At 42.1% G+C, this 26,870-nt stretch overlaps 1 protein-coding gene across 4 annotated transcripts; it reads left to right on the top strand.

Annotated features, from left to right (window-relative positions):
* The first annotated feature begins 773 nt into the window (after positions 1-773).
* On the top strand, positions 774-25,580 carry HAO2 (hydroxyacid oxidase 2). Of its 4 annotated transcripts, XM_087419613.1 has the most exons (9): positions 774-843; positions 1,114-1,197; positions 11,278-11,416; positions 13,133-13,284; positions 15,402-15,685; positions 16,944-17,153; positions 20,889-21,047; positions 21,416-21,485; positions 25,525-25,580. In XM_087419613.1, the coding sequence occupies exons 1-9, from the start codon at positions 774-776 to the stop codon at positions 25,578-25,580; spliced, it is 1,224 nt and encodes a 407-aa protein (XP_087275739.1). The 4 variants fall into 4 exon arrangements, with proteins under 4 accessions (XP_087275739.1, XP_087275744.1, XP_087275745.1 ...); XM_087419618.1 differs by lacking the exons at positions 774-843; positions 1,114-1,197 and adding an exon at positions 10,481-10,496 and having other exon boundaries at positions 16,923-17,153; XM_087419619.1 differs by lacking the exons at positions 774-843; positions 1,114-1,197 and having other exon boundaries at positions 11,286-11,416; positions 20,889-21,053.
* Positions 25,581-26,870: the final 1,290 nt, after the last annotated feature.

Raw genomic sequence — 26,870 nt, 5'->3', positions numbered from 1 at the left:
TGCATGCGTTTGGGCATATTGTAAGCACTTAATAAATGCTAGTTGTTGCGATCCTAAGGAGGTATGGCAAGAGCTGAGACAGGAGCACAGAGGGAAGGACCTGGATAAATTAGACATTCATCAGTGACCTTTAGTGAACTCCACAGGACTATTCTTGGAGGATTCTTTTTTTTCACACGTTCTCCACATTTGCCTTTCCCAACCTTCTGCCTACATTACTGAATGACTTCTCCACTCAAAAACATGAATGGTTCTCCCTGCCTCCCATACTAATCTCTGGTCAGGCCTCTCACACTGTCCTGGCTGGGTCCCCACTGCTCTCTGCCCATGGGTTCTTGGACTGTGGTTGCTTTTAACCCATCCCCTCACCCCCTCCCCAGACAGCCTTTCCTTTACAACACGGGGGCTTTTGAAATTCTCTACCTGAGATCACCTGCTCCCTTCCTCTAACCATCTTTGATGAATTGGGAAAATATATAGTTGGGGAGCAAATAAGTATTTTATTTTGAAGTTTAATTTTGTAAGGAATTTCATTTAATTATGAGGTAATTTTGCAAAGCAAAAAAACTTCATTTCAAAATTAACCTTGCTCTGGCCTAGTTGCTCATTTACTTCCAAGCTGGATGCGGTTCCCAGAGAAAGATTAACTTTTAGCCTTGACCGTCTTCTGTACTCCTGGGGCTGTGGTTAGTGACCCAGGTTTCCTATCACCCAGCGGTGAGCCAGGCTTTGAGCGGCTGCCTCCAGACACCACTTTTCCCAAGTACTGGAAGATGCTAAAATCAGGTTTGTTGTTGGGTGTCTTCTGGGGGCTTGGAGCTGGGGAAGGAGAGGAAGTGGCAGGTAGAACCAGAGACTGCATGAGTCATCATCCGTGGTAATTGTGGGTTTCCAAAGTGAGAGAGGCTTGTAGAGACAGGTAGTAGACACTGAGGGGACTGGCAAAGGAAGATTTGCTTCAAAGACACTACAGAGAAGTTTACATCTAGCGAAGTTAAGTCTCAGAACCACCTGAGGGAACATTTATGGATGTCCTTAGGAGGGAAAATGAGTCAAAATATGTTTACTTGAAAGGGTTCTGGAATATCTAAAAGGTACACTCCATCCCTTCAGGTACACCTTGTACCTTGACCACTGTTTCCTGGCTACAGCCAAAGGAAAACAGTGACATGGCTACTACTTCTAAAAGGCAAAGAAGTTCATGTTTTTCAAACAATTGGACTGGTGCAGTTGAATAAAGTTGCAGGGGAATAAACTTGTTTGGAAGTAGGTACCAATTCCCTCTAATGCAAAGCCTCCTGGGATTGTGATTGGGTAAAGTTGAACCTATAGATGAATCCGGGGAGAACTGCCCAAGAGCAGTGATCAAGTCAGGGTGATATTGGTATAAGATAGACAAATAGATCAATGGAGTGTAATAGAGTCTGGAAACAGGATCAAAGGAGAAATAGTTTTTTATGATATTCTACCTCCTAACAGGAAGCAAAACTTCCAAAGTCTTTCTTAATCACTAGGCTATTCTGCATTTTACAAGATCCTTTGATTCTCACAAGATCGCTATGAGATAGATAGTCATATCCTAATTTTATAGACAGATGAGAACTGGAGCTTGTCCAGACTAGATGGAGTAGAACAGCATCAATGGGATACCATTTGAGAGACAATGGGAATATTTGCAAATTCCTGGAGAACTCTTCCCAGAAAAGGGTTCCTGTTATGCTCTACATCATATCAACTAACAGAGAATGAGTTATTGAAATCTGTCTTCTCTGACTCTAAGCTTCTTGAGAGCAGAGATCGACATCATATACATTTTATTTTAAATCTGTAGTGTTTAGCAGAATGCCTAGATACATTAGTCAGGTTAGGTTTGGCTATTCTGTAGTAAAGAATAAACCCTGAAATCTTATTGGCTTAACATACAAATATTTATTTCTCACTCATATGAAAGCAGCTGATCTCCAGGGCTACTACATTCCAAATAGTGATTGAAGGATCCAAGCTGCCTTTATCTTATAGCTATGCTTTATGAAGGACATGACCTCTAGATTGCTGTAGCAGGAGAAAGATGGAGGATCACATATCAGCTCTTAAATTCTTGGCCCAAAATTACTACCTTTCACTTCCACTCCTAGCCCATTGGCCAGAACTATTCATATAACTCTGCATATCTTTAAGCAACTGGGAAATGTCAGAGAGCACATGATGAGCGGTAAATGCCTCTGCCTTCCCAGCTACTAGCATGTACTCAGTAAACCTCATTGGATAAACTAATGAGTAAATCTGACAGAGGGTTTAAAGTACTATCACAGAATTACTCAAATCTTGAATCAACTTTCAACCTCTAGAGCCTTGGATAAGAATGCACATCATCAAGAAAAGGAATAATGCAAATGGATCTACCATCTATTGATGATTTACTCTCTACAAGGCATTGTTCTAGAAACTTTATATGGGCTACAGTGTTTAGTCCTCATGAGGGTCCTATAGGATAGGTGTTAATATTCTTCTTCCACAAATAAGTTTTTCATGGAACCATGGTGAGCAAGTGGCAGAGCTGAGGTTTGAGTCCATGTTTGCCAAGTTACAAAGCTGATGCGAGTATCTTCTTGACTCCAAGGACTCCCTCAGGTATTAATGCCTTACAGAGGAGCATCATTAGCAGCTGAAAGCAATGGCCTTTAGAAATACAATCTGGAGTAGTTGCCATAGTGAGAGATGCTAGGAGGAAGCAAGACTAAGCTCCATTCCTTAGCTGGCTTTCTCCATCCCCACTGCTCTGCTCTTCCTCATCTCTCTCCTGCTACCTCCCAGTGATTGCCACTATTAGATACAGCGACACCTACAAGACCTAAAGCCAGTAGTCAAAACAATAGAGCTGAGAGCTTATTCTGAACATTTGTGTAGTTTCTGATGTCTGTTTTGCACATTCCACTCTTTTTGAGCAAATGAAGAGGCATGGGCAGTGATCTCCACACAGGACACCTTTCCCAAAGGCCTAGATTTTGCAGGAATTAACCAAGCTCACTTGATGCAGCAATTCCAACCCTACAGAACAGAGACCTGAATGTCTGCTAACATATCTCTAATACTCCATACAGGCTCAAGTGTATCCAAAGCAAGTCAGAAAGATTCCTGGTCAGGCTTTGCCATTCTCATCATTGAGCATAGATAATTTGCTTGGATTCTCTGGGTTTTAATTTTTTCATCTATAAAATGGGCTCTTGAACATCTACTCTCTGATCACCCTTTATCTCACCAGGTTATTGTGAGCATCAAATGGAATAATAGATGGAAGAGTGCTTTGTAGACTGCTAAAACTGATTTAAATGTGCAAGGTTACTGTTTATGACCAGTGCAGGGGAGGAAGAGCTATTTCTCTGCCCTCTAGGTTCTTCTGGCTGCTTTAAGAATTAAATTGACATAAGACAGAATAACAGGAGAAAATCAAACAAATTTAGTAACATGTATACATGAGAGAAACCCAGGGAAACTGGGAAACTTGCCAAAATGGCTGAAGCCACCACCTTAAATACCATTTTCAGCTAAAGACGAAGGAGGATGTTGGGGTTTGTGGTTTGGGACTTCAATGGGGAGGAAAGCAATTCACATGGAGATGGAAAAGCAAATGTTTGCTAAATAAATGTTTGCCACGTCTTGCAGAGACAATGAGACATGGAGAGGACTTTGATCAAATGGGACTTGCTAGGTTCCTCCCTGTGTACCACCCCTAGTTCATGTTATACTAGAGTTATTTATGGTGATAGCTTTTGTAACAGACCTTTTATCTTAAATTCTTTTAGGCAGTTAGGGGGGATGTCAAAGTTTCTTCCTGAGTCTTTTGTTCCTAAAAATAATCAAGCCAAAGAGACACATTTTGGGGTAGCAAATTCTGCTGCCCTACACCAGCTAAATAACGAAATTTTCTTCCTTTATGATTGAGTTATGATTTCTTTGAGGGAAGAGAGCAAATCTACGTATGCCCATGGCATTTTAAATGCCAGCTCTCTCATTCTATAAACATACTTGGCTGTACACATTTGCTTCTTTTTATGATGCTTAAGAGCCAGGCCATGGAGTGAGAACATCATATTACTAGATGCGTGATGTTGGGCAAAGTGTTTTAATCTCTCTGAACTTCAAGTTTCTCATCTGTGAAATAGGGCTAATAATATTTGTGTTTGGGGATTATTATAAGGGTTAAAACATTAATGAACATAAAACAATTTACACAGTGCAATGGTTGCAATTTTATTGTCATTATTATTATGGAGGAACCATCATGCTGTCTCCAAGGGTCTTTGTGTAATCAAATTATTCCACTGCTCAATAGAATAAGAAAATCCCCAACCTTTCAAAACACCATATGAGCACTTGGATCAATGTCTCCCAGAATGTCCTACATAGTCTCTAACACCCCATAGAAAGCACACAATTTACAACATGGCCGTGCTCCAAAACTTTACTTGGAAGTCATTTGTTTGGAACTCAGCACATATTTTCCCATAGAAAGAATGTTATTAAAACAGCGATTGGATTCCCAGGTGACTGGAAAACACCCACTTGATTCTTAAAGTAGCAGAAAATTGGCATATTTGCAATGCAAATAAGTATAAGGCAATTTTGTTGTATTGCTAGTTATAGGCCCAAACTGAAAACTAAGAAAATTGTGTAATAAATTGTTCTTTTATTTTTCATAGATGCTGATGATGAGGAAAAGCAGGCTTAATTAGAGGAAGAGAGAGTTTAGTGGCAACTTAAGGAAGGAATCTTAAGGTACCTCTGAGGGTGTTTTCAAAGGCTTTGGAGGTTCTTTAGTGGGTCTAATGTGACTTTAAAATGTTTTTACTTTTATGCTCTTGATCCAAGGGACTCCATAGTACTAATCTCATCCACCGTGATGGAGTTATTTTTGGTTTGCAAATGGAAAAGGAAAGGAGATAGGAGAAATTAGGGAAAGGGGAAAAGAGATGAGAAAGATTTCCCAGAAAAAGAATTAGCCAATAGTTTAGAGAAATTTAGGAAGGAGGAAGAAGCATCCATATGTAGTAAGATGGATAATCTGGTCTGTGAGCAGGGAAAACAGGTGGGTGAGAACCCATACAACCCATATCTCTTGTAAAAGAGAAATGGTGCTGTGACCAGTCAAATAGTTCCCCACAGAAGCCATAAGATGGTCCCACAGGGCCAGAACAGCTTGTAAAAAGAGAGGCCTCAAAGTTGGTGAGGAAGAGGGAAGGAAAGCCGGGAGCACCCAGCTATCTGGTGTTAGGAAATAAGCTCAAATAATGTGCTGGTTCCCTGTTCTGTACTTTATTGCCACAAAGTAAGTGCTGAACTAGAATGTTAATGTGATCTCATCTAAACAGAGATCTTTGCATTTATAAGCAAGGGAAGTACAGAATGTGCAGTTTTGAAGGACCTCAGCCCAGTCTTTAATTTCTGGTGGCTTAAAATCTGGTAGAGATTAAAGATATAAAAACTCTAGTTTTTCAAATAAGGAACGGAGGCCCATAGAGAGGAAGTAACTTGCCTATGCTCGTGTAACTAGTATGTGTCAGTAACCTCCCTGAAGCAGTCTGCCACTAACACTAGTCCACTGACTAGATAACCAAGAGTTTACCCTGTATTCTAGCTTCAGCCCTTTTTGCTGATATTGGCTAACCAAGCAGGGTCAGAAGGAGTAGAGGAGGAGTTGGAATGATGAAATCTACGTGGATAAGTTAAGCCTCTAAAACCTTAGGTTACGCTAAGAAGCTAATTCTCAAATAAGGAGAAGTGAATTACAGGTAATGTTGCCAGGCAATCCAGAAGTAATTGCAAAAGTCACATACTATGTCAGAAAGAGCACTGAATATGGAGACGGGAGACCTAAGTTTGCTTTTAAATTCTGCTATGGTGTCACCTTATACACATCTCTCCATCTCTCTAAAGTCCCTCTCAGCTCCATCAAGCACAACCGTTCAAATTGTCTTATAATTCTCACCAGGTAGGGTTTGTGGTCACTATGGTTTGGGGAGGTGGGACAGTGGGTAGCTAATGAACTAAGTAGTTCACAATAGCTCCAGGGTGAGCATATCCCTAATATAAACATACCTCCCCTCAGAACCTCAAAAACTCCTTTAACCCATGATAACCAAAGCTCCTAGAGTGAAAAAAAGACATGAGTCATTCCCCTTCATTACTGCAGAAGAGGTTCTGAAGAAGCCAAACGTCCTACTTCTCATGGTAGAACATGCCTACAGGTCAAGAGGAGGAGTTTAATTACTGGGAAGGAAAACAGGCTAATGAGAGTGGTTGAGGGGTGGTGGGCTGAAGAGCAGAGATTACTTTTATACAAAAGAGAATAAAACAAAAGAATGGCCATCATGATCTGGAAGTGGTCCTGAGTCCTTGATTTACAATCTGTGAGGGCTCAGGGAAGAGGCCAGAACTGATCCTGGGCAGATAGAGATCCAAGTCAATTCTTGCAGCATCTGACTAGACTGGTGCCCGTCAGACCCACACTGGCCCCTTTGTTCCTCACTCCTGTACAAATGTAATCCTTGGTTCCTCAGGCCACTCCAGTGTTAGGAACACTCTGCTCTCATTTTTACTCTGATATCTGATCTGATGTTCCTTGGAATCCAAGTCCTTTACCCTGACCTTTCCTCCCCCTTTTTGGGACTCCCTGGGGGCTCACCTGCCTCAGCCACAGGTGGTGTTGATTCACGTCTTCTCTGGTCCTGACATTGCCTGTGGGCCCAGCAGCTCTGGGGCCCCTCTTCCCCCTGCCACCATGCATTCCATGACCAGGGCCTCCTCTTGCTGTAACTTTTCCTCTCCCAATGCTACACTGCTATGGCAATGGCTCTAGGCTTTGCAGCCACTCTCCTTGGGGCTGTCACGCTATATACAGTGATTAAAGCACTTTCAGCCAACCTTGAACAGTATAATCTCTGAAACAAGGCCCCCAAAGTGTGGCCTTGGTGTTATCTCTATCACCCCTTGGGAAACTTGGCATAAGTTCCCGTGGAACCAGCCCAGAGGGTCTTGAAGGACACCACCCTGAAGCACCCTCCAAGTACCTGGAGGTGGGTCATCAGAGGCAGGTTTTGCTTCCCCCTTTGTAACTCAACGACCTTCCCTGTGATTTCCACTCTGAGATTTCTTTCCACCCTGAGAATGCCTAGAAGTTTTTCCACACAAATAAAAACTCTGATATCCCAGAGTTCCTAAAGTGACACCAACATGAATCATATGAGTTGTAGGGGAAAAAGAAATTTTCTCTACCTTCTAGGTTCTTCTGGATGCTTTAAGAATTAAATTGACATGAGACAGAATAACAGGAGAAAACCAAACAAATCTGATAACATATATACATGGGAGACATCCAGGAAAACTGAGTAACTCACCAAAATGGCTGAAGCCACCACCTTAAATACCACCTTCAGCTAAAGACAAAGGAGTACATTGGGGGTAGTGGTTTGGGATTCAAAGGGGGGGAAGGCAATTCACTTGGAGATGGAAAAGCAAACATTTGGTAAATAAATGTTTGTCATGCCTTGTAAAGACAATGAGAGGTGGAGAGGACTTTGATCAAATGGGCCTTGCTAGATCCCTCCCTGTCTACCACCCCTAGTTCATATTATACTATAGTTATCTATGGTGATAGCTCTCTCCTGGAACAGGCTTTCTATCTTAAATTCTTTTAGGCAGTTAGGGGGAGGGTCAAACTTTCTTCCTGAGAGGAAGGAACTTCCTGAGAAGTTTCTTTTGTTCTTAAAAATAATCAAGCCAAAGAGACACATTTTGGTGTAGTAAATTCTGCTCCCCTACAGAGTCATGTGAAACCATCAAAGGAAGACAACTTGTTATCTAGCCTAACTGCGTTACATCAAATGGCAATAATGAAGAAAGCAAATTCTGCCTTGAAATGCCTACCAGCCCCAATCAGTGTCCTTTCCCCTCCCCTTGTGAGGGAAAACTATTTGAACTTCAGATCATTAGCAACAGGTACCACTGAATGTCCTTGCTCTGAGACTTTAGTCTCCTTATCGCTGGTATGCTAGTTGTACCTCACCATTTTTTTACCATCAGACAAAAGGCCTGAACCAATTGAACAAGCTCAAGTTTTGGTCAGGGTACAAGAGACTTTTATCCTTTCCTCTCCTTTCTCTTCCTCTTGGGCAGTTGGGATAGAGGAGAAAAGAAGAAAAAATACTGGAGTGGAGATCAAATAAAATGGAAATACAAGAAAACCATTAGATGACTTGGACCCTCTCTTTAATTTCTGGTGGCTTTAAGTCTGATGTGGATCAAAGTGAAATACATAAAACATATAGTGCTAAGTCTCCACCCAAACTTAGGGAAAGATTTGAACAATGGTTATCCTTCTCTTCAATTATAAGCCTTATATTGGATCTCTAATAAAAGTAGTGGGCTCAGCACTCTACTAAGCTTTATATATGCTATGAAAAAAATTGCATCATAACTTTATTTTCATCCTACAAAATTCTTTTAAATTCAATATAACAAGTAATTTATGTGAACCAACTCTTTTGCTCTGCACCATGAAATTGAAAATGGAGAATGTCTATCTTTAGAGGCTACCAGAAGACATGATTCTGAGCCTTCCTCTGTAAAAATTTACTGCTTGATTTTTCACAAGTTATTTCATTTCCTAGGCCTCATTCTCTTCAAATGCAAAATGAAGAGATTAATACCTTCTCTGTCTACTTCACAGGGAAGTAGAAAGGAAACAGTAGATAGAAAAGGAAATAGGAGATAGAAATGAGATAAAATAGTGTTTAGTATATATAAAGATGCTTTCAGATGACATAATTCACACTGTTCCGGGCAAGTAATTCTGAGTGAGTCTGAGCCATTTCTCTTGGATTAGACACAAGCACTGTTGAGTTGAGTTTCTATGCTAGAAATCTGCAGAAGAGCATTTTTATGAGTGTGTATTGTATAGGATATGGTGATTCATTGAGATATTAGGAGTTGAAACCTGGTGGAAAATTCTCATCCAACAAGGCAGAGAGATGATAGACAGGGGAATGTTAAATTCAAGTAATGAATATTTATAAACAGCACCTCAGTGTCACATACTATCCTAATGCCTGGGGATACAAAGTGTGTTGGGGGCCCCAGGTTCAGTGATTCACTAGGAAGACTCATAGGACATAGCATATAGTTGAGGCTTTTATTTATTACAGCAAAAACATGGAAAGCAAAATTAATCAAGGGAAAATCTCATGGGGCAAAATCTAGAGGAAACCAGGTATAAGCTTCCAAGAGTCCTCTCCCAGTGGAATTATGGCAGGATGCATTTAATTCCTCTAGCAATGGGTTGTGACAACATGTGTGAAATGTCGTCTACCAGGGAAGCTCATTAGAGACTCAGTGCCCAGGTTTTTTGTTGGGGCTGGTCATATAGACACCCTCTGCCTAACCCGTACCAAAGTTCTAGGCTCTCAGAGGGAAAGCAGATGTTCAGCATAAACCACGTTGTTTGTACAAACAGTTTAGACATAGTGAGCCATTCTTATCAGGGAATGGTGGGAACTTTCCTGAAATCCAAGTTCCCAGACTCCAGCCAAAGCCCAACTCTGAAAGCAGGACTTTTGAGGGATAACATTCTCAGTCCCGCCACGTTAACTCTCTTATGCACACAGAGGTATAAATTAGTGATTGAATACAGTTGGATAAATACAATGATTAATTCATTCGACTAAAGTTACTGAGCCTTCAAAGAGTTGAGTAGGAATAAGATAAATTAGACATGGTTGCTGTACTTTGTCAAACTCAACTCAGCACCTCAATAGCTCCCCGCCCACCCACTGACAAGGTGCATTGCCTATAAAAAGCTCCATGGCTGTGCTCCAAATTCCTCCCCCTAGCCTCCATCCAGATCCCACTGCACATCCCAGGGGCTGTTTTCTGTCTGTCATAAAGCTTCTTTCTGCTTAGCCCCTTAGGTAGGTGTTTGGGGTTACTTCTCTGTTTGACTTGACTAGATTCTAGCGTGGCCTTAGATGCCCTCAGGCCAGTTCTGCCCCACCCTTACTCCCATCAAGATTCCCAGCACCCCACTTTCCATTTGGCCTCCTTGGCCCCTTCGTCGATTAGGAGAGCTGCCCCATTCATGTTTGAAGCCCCACTTCCTGGGGCTTATCTCCATCTCTCAGTCAATGACTTAAATCATTCAGTTTCTACTCACAGCCTTTAACAAATATTTACCCCACTGCCAACCGCTAGGGAGATGCCTAGAGTTGTGAACTACAGATTTTTCAGCCTTTCCTTCTGGAATCCTCTCATGCAGGAGCTCTACATGCTGTGACTGACTGCAACCAGCGTCTTCAGCATCTCTGCAGCTAATGTTCCCATTGCCCTTGCCCCAGCTGGAGGGATTAACCCCCAAACCCTGCCCTCTCCTCTTTCAGGGGTGGTTGTATCCGAGGTGCCAACCTCCAGGTTTACGGGGTTCAGATTGGGAATGGGAACTAATGGAGGTAATATATGTTGTTTTCTTGGTCTCAAAATTAGCAACATGTCCAAGGACCCAGCAGAGGAGTTGAAAAAAGTCAGCTTCCTTCCCCACAGCAACCACAGCCCAGGCAAATCAAATATCCAGAGGTTCCTGGGGACTCCCGGATATTAGTATCAGTTCAGCCCCAATTTTCCACCCTGATGGATCTCCTCCCAAAAAGGCACAGAGGTATGAAATAACCCTCCAGCATTCAGGAAATGCTCGTAGTGACTCAAATGATGAGGAAAAAGCCACCTAGAAATGAAGCTGGTGAGACAATTAGGAGCCAGGTCCTGGAAAGCTGTGAGTGTCATGATATAGGCCCTTGAAAGACAAGAGGCATGATCAGACTTGCATTTTAGAAAGATCCCAGGCAGCTGCAGGGAAAAAAGATGGAGAGTGAATCTGGAGGCTAAAAGACAAAGATAAGAAATTTTTGTAATATTCTTCGAAGAGTTGGTGGGGCCTCAACTAGACCTGAGGCAGTGGGCATAGAGATGAGGGGACAGATATGAGGCATACTTAGAAAACCAAATAATCAGGACTTGGGGATGGGGGTGGGAGAATGGAGGAGTCCAGCATGACTCCCTGCTTTCTGGCTGGGGTATCAGCATCTTTGGCAGTCTATCCATTGAGATAAAGAATACAGGGGGTTAATGTTGAATCCGAATAGCCTCATGCTGTAGGCCCCCTTCACTCTCTCCTCTATATCTGAGGTATTCTTACTGGGTTCTGTTTGTTTTGGTTTGGTTTTTCCTTTGAAGGTCCAGAAATGCCCTTCGTGTGTTTGACAGACTTTCAAGCCCGTGCACGGGAGCGTCTCTCGAAGTTGACATGGGATTATATTGAAGGAGGAGCTGGTGAAGGCTTCACGCAGGAAGACAACATCACAGCATTTAAAAAGTTTGTTTTTTGTTCTGTATCCTTTCTATTGTTAAGCTAAGGTGCACTGGTTGAGAGCTCCTCAGAAGGTAGTAGTTCTGGTTTCTGCCTCCAAAGAAGACAGAATACTCAAGTTATAATAATGGTTTTTGTTGTTATTTTGGTTTTCGGGTTTTTTTTTGAGGGGTGGACAGGTGGCTGGGGAGAGGTTGCATAGAGAGAGAACTTATCTCAGTGCACAAGTGAATCACTCCCCATCTGCATCCCAGCAACTTTGCCACCTGACAAGATAGGACAAGAGTCCCAGGTTGCTGGTCACGTGGGCGGGGGAGGAGAAGCCAGCTGTATAAGCCTAAATCTCCTCAGTTCCTAAACTTCTGGTTTGGAGGACAGAATGTACAACAGGAAAGAGGACTCAGGGTTGGAGGAAATATGGAGACCCTAGGAGTCTTAGGGATGAAAGAAGAGTGATTCAAAGGTTGGACTGGAACAGCAAGGGATAGAGCATGGATCAGTCAACAATAGCCCACAGGCCAAGTCAGGCCTCCCACCTATTTCTGTATCGTCCACTAGCTAAGGATGGTTTTTCATTTTTAAATGGTTGAAAAAATCAAAGGAATGATAATTTGTCACATGTAAAAATTATATGAAGTTCATATTTTGATGTCCATAAACAAAGTTTTGTTGGAACACAGCCATGCTCAGTCATTTACATATTGTCTATGACTGCTTTTACATTACAACAGCAGAGCAGAATAATTGTGACAAAGACTACATGGTCCATAAAGCCTGAAATATTTACTGTCTGGTCCTTTACAGAAAAAGTTTACTGACCGCTATAATAGAGAGGTCCGAAGAAAACTGAAAAATGGGATACAAAGTGAACACTATATTCTAAATTTTCATACTTAATTAGCACTATAATAAGCACTTTAATTGCTTTATCTCATTTTGTCTTCACAAGACTATTGGGAAATTTGGATCATTGCTCCAATTTCACAGATGAAGTAACTGAGGCTATCTAATTCAAGTTTGCACACTCAGTATTTCCAGAAAAATCTTTCTAAGTTTGTGTACATAAATAATAATATTTTATGAAAAACAAGCATTTTTGGACCCTGAGGTTAAGCATCTATTTGTCTTAAAAGTGTGTTTTATATATTTATTATTTGTGAATTTTCCTACCTTCTTCTTAAGCAGTATTTAAGTCAAATCTTCAAACGAATTAGCCACTAGCAAAAAAACCAATAACAATGCCATGTCATTCTCTGGGATTTGTCCTCTTTCAGTGACCTTTTCTTACTTTGTGGAGACTTGATTCTAACCTGAGAGGGAAATAGCCTGGAATTCCTTCCTGCTTATTCTTTTCCTTTCTAGTCCTTGTTAAAATGAATCATTCAAACCATCCAAGTGCTGAGAGTCTGGTCAGGGAGGCACAGCTCAAAGACACAGACCCCTGTTGGAGCAAGGCAGGGAATGGTGTGGACCATACGTACAGGGAGTTCAGAGAAGGCAGGTTAATAAGGAATAGGGTGTTGGGAGAGGCTTTCTGTAGAGGGACCTCCAGTTGGTCTATACTGCCTAATCAGCTACCAGCCAACTGACCCAGCCAGAGGTTTCTTGGAACCTAGTCTGGTCTAGACCTGTACCAGGAATCTGGAGGCCCCAGCACCAGGCAGCAGCCCCATGCTGGAGAGTAATCCCACCAATAGAAAATCTCTTTGTTGTCCAGCACAGAATTCGCCTCCGTCCTCGGTATCTGAAAGATGTGTCAGAAGTGGACACCAGAACCACAATCCAAGGGGAGGAGATCAGTGCCCCCATTTGCATCTCACCCACAGGTTTCCACTGCATCGCCTGGCCTGATGGAGAAATGAGCACGGCCAGAGGTATGAACAAACCCCATCTTGAGGGTCCCTTCCCAGGGACCCTGAAGTAAGCAGGAGGTATTTAGAGCAGGGGCAGGCAGCTCCAAGATTTCTCTATAGAAAGGGTTTAGGGAAAGCAATCTGGTTAGACTTAAGGAGGGTGGGAAAAGGAATGCTTAAAGCTATGTTTGCTAACATTTCACCTAAGATTGAAAAAATACCCATTTTCCATAATAAAGAATGGTTAGAGTGGGAAAGGGGCTACAGATTAATAGGAGGTTTGAAAATCCCACCAAGCCATCCCACAGAAGAGGGACACTGGCTCCTCTGACACACTATCTGTGGGGAAAGGGATGCTCAATGTGGCATCAAGGGTAGGGCTCTCTTTGACCACTCCTGGGCCAGGGCTGGAGCCAAATGGTGAATCTCTGAAGTTCTGATGAGGAGAGGGTCATGACATTAGGTCCTTAACACAAGGCCCTGGCAGGTGCTCTTGTCCAAATATTCCATTTCCTTTCACCTCAATTGACTTTGTTATCTTATTTGACAAAAAGTTTCTTGTTGGGGTATGTCTCCTTCCTAGTAGCCCCTCATTCTCTTCCCTCATTCCCCACCCACCACTAAAAAATAATGAGAAGAGAAGGGAAGAGAAGGGAAGGGAAGGGAAGGGAAGGGAAGGGGAGGGAAGGAAAAGGAAGGGAAGGGAAGGGAAGGGAAGGGAAGGGGAGGGAGGGGAGGGGAGGGAAGAGAGGGGAGGGGAGGGGAGGGAAGAGAGAGGAAGAAAGGGGCTAAAAATATTCCTGTGGCTCCTCTGTAATCTTCACCCTGGGCCAAATCTATTTTTTTGCAAGTTTCCCAGGGGTTCCCTGGGCTCTTTTCCTTTGACTCTATGATACAAGAAGCAATGAATCCAAGAATTCTAGAGCTGAAAGTGACATCTGTCGGGTTAGGAACAAAATCTGGCTAGGTTGAAATATGAATATGAATATATGAATATGACTACTTTATTAAATCTTCATGGTTGAATGTGTTGTATTGTTTTGAGAGTGGGGAAGACACCCCAAAAGAATTGGGTATCTCCTGTTGACATTAGGAATTGAAAATATTAATTCTTGATTAGGCCAAATTCTCTGCCCATGGGTTGTAGAATGGTAGTGACATTAACCTGTTGAAGAATGCTACAGAAAATGATTAAAGTAAGAAATGAGAAACATGCCATGCAGCAGCAGTTGTCTACGTCATGGTCACCATCATTGTCATCAACCTTATTATCACTAGCATTTATACAATACATAAGTTTGTAATTTAAAAAATGCTTCCATATCTAGTATCTTATTTAATCTCCCAACAACCCTATAAAAGAGATATTATTATTTCCTCCATTTTACAGATAAAGAAAATGAGACTCAGTCTGGCCCGGTGGCGCAGCAGTCAAGTGTGTGCACTCCGCTGTAGCAGCCTGGGGTTTGGATCCTAGGTGTGCACTGATGCACTGCTTGTCAGGCCATGCTGTGGCAGTGTCCCATATAAAGTGGAAGAAGATGGGCACAGATGTTAGCCCAGGCCCACTCTTCCTCAGCAAAAAGAGGAGGATTGGCGACAGATGTTAGCTCAAGGCTGATCTTCCTCACAAAAAAAAAAAAAAAAACAGAAAAGAAAATGAGACTCAACACCACACAGCTAAAAAGTGGTAGAACTAGTGTTCTTCTAACTTCAGATATCATAATTTTTCCACTACAAGCTCAGTCTTCTCCATTGGAATTACATTTTCTCATCCTTTGCCGTCTTTAATTCCCTTCTGCTTCATTAATGAGTTCACCAGAAGCCCATTTCCTATCTAAATGCTGCAGCATCCCCAAAATGGTTCAGGGGACTAAACACATCTCTAGTTGGAAATATTTTAGTATGAACTACAGTGTTTGTAAGACAGGTTGTACAAAGGGGGACCCAGACAGCTTTAGACCTCCCAGTGTGATCAAACGCCTCCTATCCCAGCCCCACAGGGAAGTGGAATGAAGTTAAGCTCTATCTTCACTCACATGGCAAGCTGGCCAGAGACAGCACAGACTCCTAGGGCTTCTCATCCCAGTCCAGAATGCCTCTATCCTCCAACCTGAGTTGTGTCATTTGCTTTGCAGCTGCCCAAGCAGCTGGTATCTGCTATGTCACCAGCACGTATGCCAGCTGTACCCTTGAAGACATTGTTTCTACTGCCCCCGGAGGCCTCCGGTGGTTCCAACTCTATGTGCAGCGGGACCGACAGCTAAACAGACAGCTGATCCAGAGGGTAGAATCCCTGGGTTTCAAAGCTCTGGTAATCACTGTGGATGTACCCATAAGTGGCAACAGGTGGCATGACGTTCGAAACCAATTGGACTTGAAGACAAACTTACTGCTGAAAGATCTTCGATCACCTAAAGAGGTAGGAGAGATACTAGATCGAGTGGGCAGGCATTAGAGGAGGCAAATTTCCATCCCTCTTTCCTCCCTTCTTTCTTTCCACAAGAAATCATTGAGGGTCTGTTCTGTGCCAGACACTGGGAATGCAGCAGTTCAAAAAGCAGATCTGGTTCCTGCTGCCCAGAACTTCCCGACAAGCAGAATATAAGACAAAATATTCTTCCCCCTGGAGTTGCCCAACCTTTTACCAGAAGTGTTCTGGCCCGGACTGGATGCTGAGAAATAGGAAAGCTAGGGAAAGGATTTTTTCATGAAATAGGAAAGTAAACTAAACAAGTTCTTCCAACATTTTCTGCTTTATGGCACACTTAGAAAATAATAATTTTAGATGGCACACTAAGATAAACTGTGAAGATAAACATCTGAAGAGGATGCTCACACCCAGGGTGACTGGCTCATGGAGTGTAGCCAGCCCAGGCCCCACCCTGCTGCCTTGAGAACTGAGGGCTCAATATCTCTGCACACCTAGAATTCATCCATGAAGCACCAGGGTGCTACAGCACGCTTGTTTGGAATCGCTGAACTAGGTGACTGCAAAGGCCACTTCCCCCATTAAAATCCTACAGTCAGATGGGATGGAGTGCCCCAGAAAGAAAAAGCCATGGTAAAGTTGGAATCCCTTGGCTACAGTGGAGATAGTGATACCAGACTTTTCAGCCAATGGGCAGCTGAGATACCTAGCCAAGTGACTCAACAGTTCTACTCACTAACACAAATTGGCCTTGAGATTTTCTATAATCCTTATCTCAGATTCCAGAGACACATTACAATTTATGGATATTTGACTCACATGGTAAGCCAAGGATAAATATTGAGTAATATCTGATTTAGGATTATTGAAGTATTGCTTAGTTCTTGTTACCCTGTGCATTTCTCAACCACAACACATTACATCGGCCTATGAATGCTTTTGCTTACCTTATCTCACTTACTAAACTGTGAGTTCTTTCAAAGTAGGGATTGTGTCTTATTTGTCTTTTTGTCCCCAGATCCTGACATAATTATTGAGCAGGGACACAATTAATGCTTAATGAATAAGCAATTGAAGTAGAAATTCTTTTTACACAAATTTTGTTAGAAAAATGAGCTAGAAGTGTTGGATTTTGTTGTTCCTCTTTTCAAGTCTATAAATGGTGACTCTCCAAATGTGTCTCGGCCTTGGAATAGATCAAGCGGTCTTGAAGGAGTTCAGGACTAAGGTTCTCTTTTATTCCCCACAGAGAAATTCAATGCCTTCTCTCCAGATGTCCCGCATTGACCCATCCATCTGCTGGGATGATCTCTCCTGGTTGCAGAGCATAACTCAATTGCCCATCATCCTGAAAGGGATCTTGACAAAAGAGGATGCAGAGTTAGCTGTGAAGCACAATGTCCAAGGCATCATTGTTTCCAATCATGGTGGGAGGCAGCTTGATGAGGTTCCCGCTTCTGTAAGTAGGATGACTTCAGAGGGGGTGTGTTTGTGAGTGGTGTGTGTATTTGTCCACAGCAAGGTACTCTGTGCAATTTGGTGCACACTCCCCTCTCCCTTACCACATATGTTGGTACACACCTGTGAATTTTAAGAACTTTTAATCGTTAATGATAGCCTAGTGTGTGCCAGGCTATTTTTACAAACTTTACATACATCATCTCTAAATCTCACAATGGTCCTGCAAGATGAGTATTACTATTCCTATTTTACAGATAAGGATACTGGAGTTTAAAGATATTAAACTCTTGTTCACACTTTGACAAGTTAGTAAGTGGTTAAGGTGGAATTTGATAGGAGAGATGTTCTAAAGGTGCTGAGGTCACCTGCCTTCTGGAAGAAAGTGTACCCCTTGAAGTTTGCCTGTTTGCATAGATTGTAACTTCACATTTTCTCATGTGATACATCCCAGGAAGGAACCGTGCCTCACTCGAGCTAACAAATAACCGTCTTTCACAATAAAACTTAAAAATACCTTAGGAATCCTTCGCTAAAAATCTGAGACAGTCTGTAATGTTTCCCCTAACTTATGAATTTATGTCCATTATGGATGGAGTTTGGGGAAAGAAAATGAAGAGGAGGGAGGCAGAGAAAGAATCTTTAAATGGGAATTAATTGTTGATTTATTTTCATGGGGATATATAGCTTATATTTTTTCAAGAGATTCTTCTATTGCTGCTTGACTCATTGCAAGGAAGGGAAGTGGGTTTTTCTTCTCTTAAGTTTTTTTGGCCTTTTTATTATATAAGTAAAACACGTTCACTACAGATAAATTAAAAAATATACATAGGAAAGGAATAAGATAAAAATCACCCCTAATTTCATCACTGTCATTAACGACAATATTTTGGTAATTGTTTTTATCAACTCCTTAATGCAAATATAACATTTTAGGTTTAAAAAACTATACACAATATTTTGTAATTTTCTTCTTTTCACTCATTAATATATTAATAGCATCATTTCATCTCAATGTATATGCTTCTCTTATTTTTTATGGTGTGTAGTATGAATGGACAATTTTTATAACCAACTTTCTATTGTTGAACATCTGGATTGCTTCCAAGCTTTTGCTACTTTAAACAATGCATCAGTGACCATCCTTAAATCTTCAGCACATTTTCAAGGACTTCTTTAAGACAAACTCCAGCAAATAGAAAAGGTACATCAGTTGGTTTGTACCTTCCAAGGCTTGTGAGGCTTGGAGGTTTAAGGTGCCAATTACTCGCCTCCTCCTCCCCACCAGGCTCTAACTGAGAGAGAACAGGCACAGAATGACAAGCCCACATGGAAAGCAATGGGCACACTTTACTGTGGCTCTCAGTAAGAGCTGAATTGAAGGAAACGATCAGGCCTACTGCTTCCCACACCAACTCTTGACCTATGACCCCAGGAGAAAGCAGGTCTGTAGAACACACGCCAAGCTCTCTCACCCAACTCCTGCCAGGATGCCGATAATGCCACCTCTCATACACCCAGTAACTGGCAGAACAGATAGTACAAAAGAACGTAGCAGGCCCTGGGCAGTCCCAATTGTGCCTACTAGATGGGAGCAGAAAGCAAAGAAGAACCCATCACGAATAAGCAGCAAAAAGGGTAGAATATTGAAATAACTCTAATAAAACATTATAATATAGGCTCTGTCTCATGAATCAGTTTAGCTAGTCTTGCTCCCTTGGGGAAGACTGAGTCATAAGTGGAGAAAGAGGCCGACTAATTCTCCCACTGCAGTTCCTCAACAGAGAATGAGTGTTGGCGAAGGCAGGAGCCAGAAAGAAGAATTTCTCCTACCCTGTCATGCTGATCAACATGTTGTTCTCCCAAACCATTTAGAGTAACAACCAAACCCAAGGTCACCCAGGAACAGTGCCAAAATTAGTGTGAAGCTAGTGAGGTACATGCCTCTGGCTCAAAATTTAAGGTGCCAGAAAAACTTGGTAAGATAAATAATAGTTTAATGCATTATTTTAAAAATGAAAATAATGCAAAAAATCCAAGCTGAACAAAATATCAACATTTTAAATATCAATAAGACAAGATAAATTATAATAGAGACAAAATCTGTCCCTGCACTTGCATAACCCTGCCTCACTCATCTCACCGTAATCCTGGCTCTGGATTCAATAAAACTTTATTTATAAAAACTAGCACCCAGCTCACAGATCAAAGGTTGCCATTTGATTTTTTAAACATTGCATTCAAATACTATTTATCTGAATTTTTTGGCACCCCGTAAATTTTGTACCTAAGTGCCTCCTCACTCCTCTAACCCTAGTCCCCTCCCCATGAAGGCTATGACTCTTTGAGTGAAGTCCCTATCTCTATAAGGTTCCATATCTGACATTCCTTGTGTTTCCTCCTGGGACTAGGGAAAAGGAATAAGCTAGCTATTGTCCCCAGAAAGCTCTGATGAATGTCCTGTTGTGACCTATCACTGGACCTTAGGCTGAAATTCACTCCCTAATCTGTATCTCAAATTCCATCAGCTCCATTATCCAATAAGGCTCACTAGAAGAATTTGCACAAACACATTTCTTTCTTTTTCACAACATCATAGAAATATTCCAAATAATTCCATGCTGGGGCTATAAAAATATCCCTTATTTGAACATGCATTCCCTCCACTTATTACATGTAAGCCCAAAACATATTTAATTCTCCTCTCCATGTAAATTAAAGTACAAAGTTCTTTCCTCGCTTATTTCATGTTCCGCTGAGTCTCAACCAAGGGATCTCATTCAGGTAGAATTCTGACTGATTCCTTCAGCAGCAGAAGTCCCCCTAGGGCCCAGTTTCTATTCCTCCTCTGGTTGTCTGTGCCCTCAAAGGGGCGCAGAACAGGAGCCCTGAGGCAATTCTAGAACTCTTTCCCCAAGTCTTTTCCCAGACTGTGCTGTCACCCTTCCTTACAGACTTGGACGTGACCAGGAGCACGAAGCTTGGGGCACCTTGGGTCAACAGCGCCTGTTGGCCACAGAGCCTAGAATTGAAGAGGCAAGGTGAGAGATAGGGTCCAGTGGAAAAACCAGGCCAACGTGATAACCTGCTTTTCTTTTGTCTTTCAAAGGCTTCAAATCTACTTTTACAGTGTCGCCACTGCATTCCCATCCCATGTCTCAGATAACCCATAAGGGAGTCAGGAACAAGTTGCTCAAACGTGTGTAAGGAACAATGTGCAGCCCAGTTACACAAGAGAGGCTGCGGTACAGACACTCGGGCCATGGCTCATCACTCTTGTTTTGCCAAAAAGACTTAGCAATGGAGAACACTTCTAGCTGTGCCACCCTAGAAACAGAGAAGGTGGAAGAAAAGCAAAATCAAAATGTTCTTTAAAAAGAAGAACATTAAAATGAACACCGTAAATGGAAAATGTCTGCTTTAGGGTATGAAGAGGAACCAAGAATATCTTCCAAGCCATAGACATCCAAACAAGTGAGTCAGAGAGAAGCTGCCCTCTGTCAGAGCAGAAAATGGCGGGAGGGAGAGCCCACAGAAAGTTCCTGGGCCTCAGGAACATAGCTACACTGCTTTGATAGGCGCCAGCAGCCTCAAGAGCAGGAAGAGAAGAAGCTGTTAGACATCACCCTGCTTGGACTTCCTGGTCCCAGCCCACATTGAGGGGGCACCTCTGTCCCATGATGCCCTGAGAGTCAAAACGGAAATCCCTTGAGCAACGCATGTCTCTCCTTTTCAGATTGATGCCTTGACAGAAGTGGTGGCTGCTGTGAAAGGAAAAATTGAAGTGTACATGGATGGTGGGATCCGAACTGGCAATGACGTGCTGAAGGCTCTGGCCCTCGGGGCTAAGTGCATTTTTCTGGGGAGACCAATCCTGTGGGGTCTCGCCTGCAAGGTGAGAGTGTTAAGATGAAAACCAACTGGAAGATACTGCGCTTCTCATTCTTTTCCATGCTTTTCTGTAGTTTAGCCCCCAAGCCCAGCCATTTTTCAAGGTGCCCCAGATTCCTAAAGAACACTTACACCTGGCCCGCAACTGCATGCTTCCTCTGCAGTATGTTGCAAATATTCAAGAGGTCTCACCCCTATATTTTCCCTCTTTGCTTACCTTTATTCCCAGCATAGTTCTAATCTCACAGATACCCCCCATCACCCCACCACAGCTCTGAGCACACCTAGAAGTTATACTCAGCATATGGTCAAAATGTTCCTTCATGCCTCTTTTTGTCTCTCTCTCTCTTTCTCTCTTTGTCTTGGGAACAGGGTGAACGTGGTGTTGAGGAAGTTTTGAACATTTTAAAAAATGAGTTCCACACTTCCATGACCCTTACAGGTGAGTTTTTACAATTCTTTTCCTGATTTGGAGCTGAAAGTGGGAGATCTGAAGAACAGGAGCGGCTGCCCCTCCTTCTACCTTACCTTCCCCGGCCCATTTGCTGCCCAGAAGAGAGAGCAGGGAAGAAATATCCCAGACAAAAATTAAGCACAAACTTGAAATGCGGTAATATGTGCTACAAAAGCAAATGCCACTTCAGATTATGGGAGAGAGTGTTCCATTACTCTGGCCTGTTCGGATCACATCAGGCTTGTTGGATGTGATTCTGAGTGTCATCTTTTAAGTAATATTCATGGACTGTGAAAAGTCGAGATATTATGTCAAAGAGGAGCATAGAGGGGCTGGGGAGATAGATACAAACAGGAGGAGAGAAGAGGGAGAAGGAAAGCTTTGTCCTGTGTAACCACAGAAGGCAAGACAAACGTGAATGTCTCGAAGTTATGTGCAGGTGGATTTCAGTCAAAAATGAAATTATTGTAAAGTAGTGCTCATAAAGACTTATACGTTTTAGCCAAGCCTGGAATCCCAACGATCCTGTAAAACAGTGGTTCTCAACTAACGAATGTAAATTCCCTCTTGAGGGGCATTTGGTTTGGGTTTTTAGTTTATTTTTTTCTAATTGGCACAGTGACTGCACAGGAGTACTGCAGGTATTTAGTGCACAGGGATGCTGACTGTCTTAAAATGCTTGGAGGGGTCTCATAGAAAAAAAATGTGCTACCCAATGCCAATAGCCAACAGCTCTGTCTTTGACTGTCTTTGTCTGCTGAGGATGGTCATTGATTGCAATGTGAGAGGACAGACAAGATGGACTCCAGTAAGACCTCCATTCACTCCTCAATTCTAAACTTTGGTAATAACAGAGACCTTCTCCAGAAGTAAGGGAATAATGAATCAAGAGCTCTGACATGGACTCAATATCACTTTCATGCCATTAACTTATTTCCACAGATGCTACCAAGCATTTGCCATGTGCCAGGTTCAAGTCTGGTTTTAGTCTGATATTTAGACAAGTATCTTGTATTCCGTGTCCAAGTTTCATAGTGTCCATTGAAGTTGCAGACTCAACCTTTTGGGCTTGAGTAATAGCAGTTAGAAAACTTAGAACAGGGACCGGCCCCACGGCTTAGCGGTTAAATGCACGTGCTCCGCTACTGGCGGCCGGGTTCGGATCCCGGGCGTGCACCGACGCACCGCTTCTCCGGCCATGCTGAGGCTGCGTCCCACATACAGCAACTAGAAGGAGGTGCAACTATGACATACAACTATCTGCTGGGGCTTGGGGGAAGGAAAGGAGGAGGATTGGCAATGGATGTTAGCTCAGGGCTGATCTTCCTCACAAAATAAATGAATGAATGAATGAATGAATGAATGAATAAATAAATAAATAAATAAATAAATAAAGGAATGGGAAACTATTAAAAAAGAAGAAGAAGAAAAGAAAACTTAGATCAGCTTTAACACCAGCACCAGCCTAATTTCCACCGAGCAGATGAATAGGAAAAAAGGGAAATGGATCAAGTCATCTAGGACCAGGACCATCAGCTTTTGACCACAGCCATACTACTCAAAGCCTATGAAAATAAGTCAGCAAATGCTCCAATGTCACCGAGCCCCTCCCCCGAGGGAGGGGCAGAGTGGGAACAGATATCATATTGGTGTCTTTTGCCCCTGGGAGGGAGGAAGGGCAAGAGGGATGGGAGGACCTATGGGCTTCTGCAGATTCCAGGAAGATGAGATGACTTCTGCTCCCCCAAATATTTCTAATGGTGAAATGATGTCTGAACTTCTTTTAACAGAAACCTGTTGGGGGAATTCACAATAACAAAGCTTTTTTATTCCACCAAAAGTTTACACTACACAACCACTGGGGTGTACATGGTGGCTGGGAAATCTTTTTCTGAAATAGAGAGTGTGGAGCACCCTTTTTGAAAAGGGGCAGGGAAAACAGAAAGAAAAAAGAGGATTATGAGCAGTTTTATGCCCAACTTTTTATACTCCTCTTCTTCTAATTGTTCTACAATGAGAATGTCCTGTTTTAAATGTATAGAAAAATTAGTAATCAAACGTGGGACAGAGAAAAGAGTTCGGGGAGGAAGAGAAAGAACAGGAAAGCCAGGCGGAAGGGCACCCCTCGGCATCCTCTGTGTGAGAATCTCTCCTCCAGGGAAGACTTGCAGGCTAGTCCCGGGGGAGAGGGGATCTCAGGTGGGGGCCTGTGCTTTTGGTGAAACTCACTAAAATTCAGAATCATAGCATGAAACCCCAGAGATTCTGTTACCCCTTAGCCCTTCCCTGCACAATGCATGTAAAACGCCTGACACACGATCAGCACCAGGTAGGTGATCAGTTGACACGACTTCTCTCTCCTAATTCCCCTGGAAATGTGTGATATTTTTCCCTTATGACCCTGTGGCATCACAGCCACGGAAGAGAACCCTATTTGCCCTATTGCTGAAAACAAAATAAGGTTAAAAGTAATGTTTTTCTAACTACAAGGCCAATTGCTGAAATTGTAGAAAGGCTAAAATCATGATTTGTTTTGAAAAGCAAAAATGTCCATATATAAATCATATCAAGACAAGCCTACACAGACCTCACTGAGGTCTCATCCCTCATAAGGGGAGAAGGCTGAATTAGAAAAGTGTATGAATCTTCTTGAAGTTTATTGTTTGGAATTGCCCACTTCACTTTAAATTAACCAAAGCATTTTAGTGTAAATATCCTCCTAATTTACAGTAATGAAAAAGCAAGAATAAATTGTACTTATGCATTCTTTCTCAAACTTTTACTGAACCTCTACCGGGTGCGAGGCATTGTCCTTGGTACAGCGCAGGACCCAGAAACCAGTCCGATGAGAGAGAACACTAAGTAGAGCCAGGACACAAATATCGCAGGGCTTCCATGTGAATGGAGGCTTCAAACTGTCTCAAAATGACATCGTAACAGTTTGATGCAACTATCAAGATATTTTTCATAGTTTAAATATTACTTTTACTACAATATATAACTAGAGATTACATTTTGGCATCTCTGTGCTTCTTGAGTAGGTCAGCCTGCTATGAAGCCCCACTATTCTCTTCCCCGAAACTCAAAGCTCTCAAGGTCATTGTCAATTCTGAGGAGAGCCACTTCTGGCTCCAAAGTCCTGCTTCTGCTGAATTAGTTCAATTTGCGGGCTGTTTATGTATCCCATGCCTGCTGTTTCTGTCCACTACAGTCAACTCAGGGGAGAAACTCAACTCTTTCCTCTGTTTGCGTCTTTAAGAAAAGACTCTCTCATTAGTTATATTTTTGTGAGTATTACATTTCACTAAAGTTATGTTTTAGGAGGTGAAGGTGCATGCATCATGGATGTGGGAAGAACTTCACGTGAAACATTACACATCCTGTTACTAAATTCTTTCAGCCTTCTCATCCCCAGGGATTTTTCACTGTCTTCTTGAGCCCACAATTCTCCACCCCAAACCGTCATGCTAGTTTCTGTTTCTCCCTTCTCTCTCTACTTCTTATCTGAAGTTAGTCTCTTCAATCCCTGTGTCTAATCTCAGCTACAGTCTTAATATTGCATTTTAATTAACATCCTCCACTAAAGAAGGGTGTTTCACTTTACAGAACTTTCCCCCAGAAGACAGTTGCTGTATGAAATACTCACTCCGTCTCTTAGGCTGTCCCTGAGTCATATTCCTCCCTGACAGATACTTCCTATATCCCTGAGCCTTATCAGGACTGAGACAAAGGTCAAGTATATCTATTGCATTACATGAATTGATTTAAAAAATGCCAAAATAGTGTTTTTGTATTTTTACCATGCCATTTTGACATGGCTGTGTTAAAAGAGGACACAGGCACAGGTGCACAAAAAAATTCCCAATGCAATCAGAATTATGTTATTCATTCTGTATACATAACCTTTCATCAGGGTGAGCATGCAGATCAAGTCAGGCTTGTTCTCATTGCATCATCCCATTCCCATGATGGAGTTGGTTACTGGTGTTTTAGAGAAATGAGTTTTTTCACTGCATTGTTCTTTTAGGCTGCCGGTCAGTTGCCGAGATCAACCGGGACCTGATCCAGATCTCCAGGTTGTAGAGAAAGAGAGCTAATGACTAGACTGCTGAAGTTGCCCACAGGAGGAAGGCAGACTCATAGCATCGTATGTGGTGCCATCGTGCCTAGGCCCCATCCTATTCAGCGGCTCATCTCCTGCACCTCAACCATTCCACACCCTGTGCTTCAGGCCCCCCAAACCCCTTATCTTCCTCAAACATGTCATGCTCTTCTTTGCCTCACTGCCTTTTATATGCTGATCTCTTCCCTGAAATCCTCTGAATGAAAAGATCTTAAAAGGGCAGATCAATAATGACTGAAATAGTGGATTAAATTTTTTGCATATCCTATATATCTCTATGAAAAAGTTATGGAAATTTGCACTCTGGACAGAAGAGCTATATGTATAAAATATTCCCCAACAAAAATCATACTCCAATCTATAGGTAATAGGGAAATAATATAGTTAGAAACATAGGCTTTGGAGCCATACAGACATGAGTTTAACAGTCTGGACTGCTACTGACAAGCTGTGTGACTTGGGAAAGTTTTTCAATCTCTCTATGCTTCCGTGTCCTCATCTATAAAATGAGGATTATACTACCTAGTCTACTAGGTTGGGAGAAAGATTAAGTGAGATAATGTGTGTAAAGTTCTGAGCACAATGCTTAGCACCTAATAGAAGTTTAAGACACAGTAGCTTTTATTATTATTGTTTGGCAAATTCCTATTCATCTTTCAAGACCTTGTTCAAATGTCAGCTATTCTTATCCTGGCTACTTGCTACGTGCTTCCTATTATACTTTGCACATTCCACTATTAAAACTCTTATTATAATGTTTTATATTTATTTATTTATTTGCATGTCCCTTTCCACAAATAGACTGTACATGGATCTAAGCATGAAACTGTATACTTGGTACTGGGCTTGGCATATAGCAGCATCTCAATGAATATTTGTGGGATGCATGGGTGGATGGATGGATGGATGGGTGCATGGATGGATGGACTGAAGATAAATGAATGAAAGGCGAGATGGAAAATGAATAAATACTCTACCAGAATAAAAACTCCCTAGACCAGTAGTCAGCTAAAATAGACTTCTAGAGCAGAGGAACCAAGCTGAATAAGATCTGACACTTGAAGACATAAAGAACGTTAGGGATGGAAATCAATGTCCTAAATAAACAACCTCAGAACTGGTTTCCCCATATTCTCTCTTGTTCCTTCTCAACTTCTGTTCTCTATACAACAACCAGAGAGATTTTCTTTTAAGCAAATCCTATGTCTCACCTGTTTAAAGCCTTTCTATGGCTTCCCATTTCATTTAGT

The sequence above is a fragment of the Ceratotherium simum genome, chromosome 2 (assembly GCF_057802395.1).
Source record: "Ceratotherium simum simum isolate JZ-2026a chromosome 2, ASM5780239v1, whole genome shotgun sequence".
NCBI classification, from domain to species: domain Eukaryota; kingdom Metazoa; phylum Chordata; class Mammalia; order Perissodactyla; family Rhinocerotidae; genus Ceratotherium; species Ceratotherium simum.
Note: the sequence above shows the minus strand (reverse complement) of the source record. Positions and strands in the feature narration are given on the sequence as shown.

What these genes read in the sequence shown, in the direction of transcription:
- HAO2 (XM_087419613.1), top strand. Translation starts at nt 774, where the DNA reads ATGCTAAAATCAGGTTTGTTGTTGGGTGTCTTCTGGGGGCTTGGAGCT. An exon ending in GGAAGGAGAGGAAGTGGCAG is followed by an intron (nt 844 to 1,113) that starts GTAGAACCAGAG and finishes CCATCCCTTCAG; the next exon opens with GTACACCTTGTACCTTGACC. An exon ending in AGAAATGAGCACGGCCAGAG is followed by an intron (nt 13,285 to 15,401) that starts GTATGAACAAAC and finishes TTTGCTTTGCAG; the next exon opens with CTGCCCAAGCAGCTGGTATC.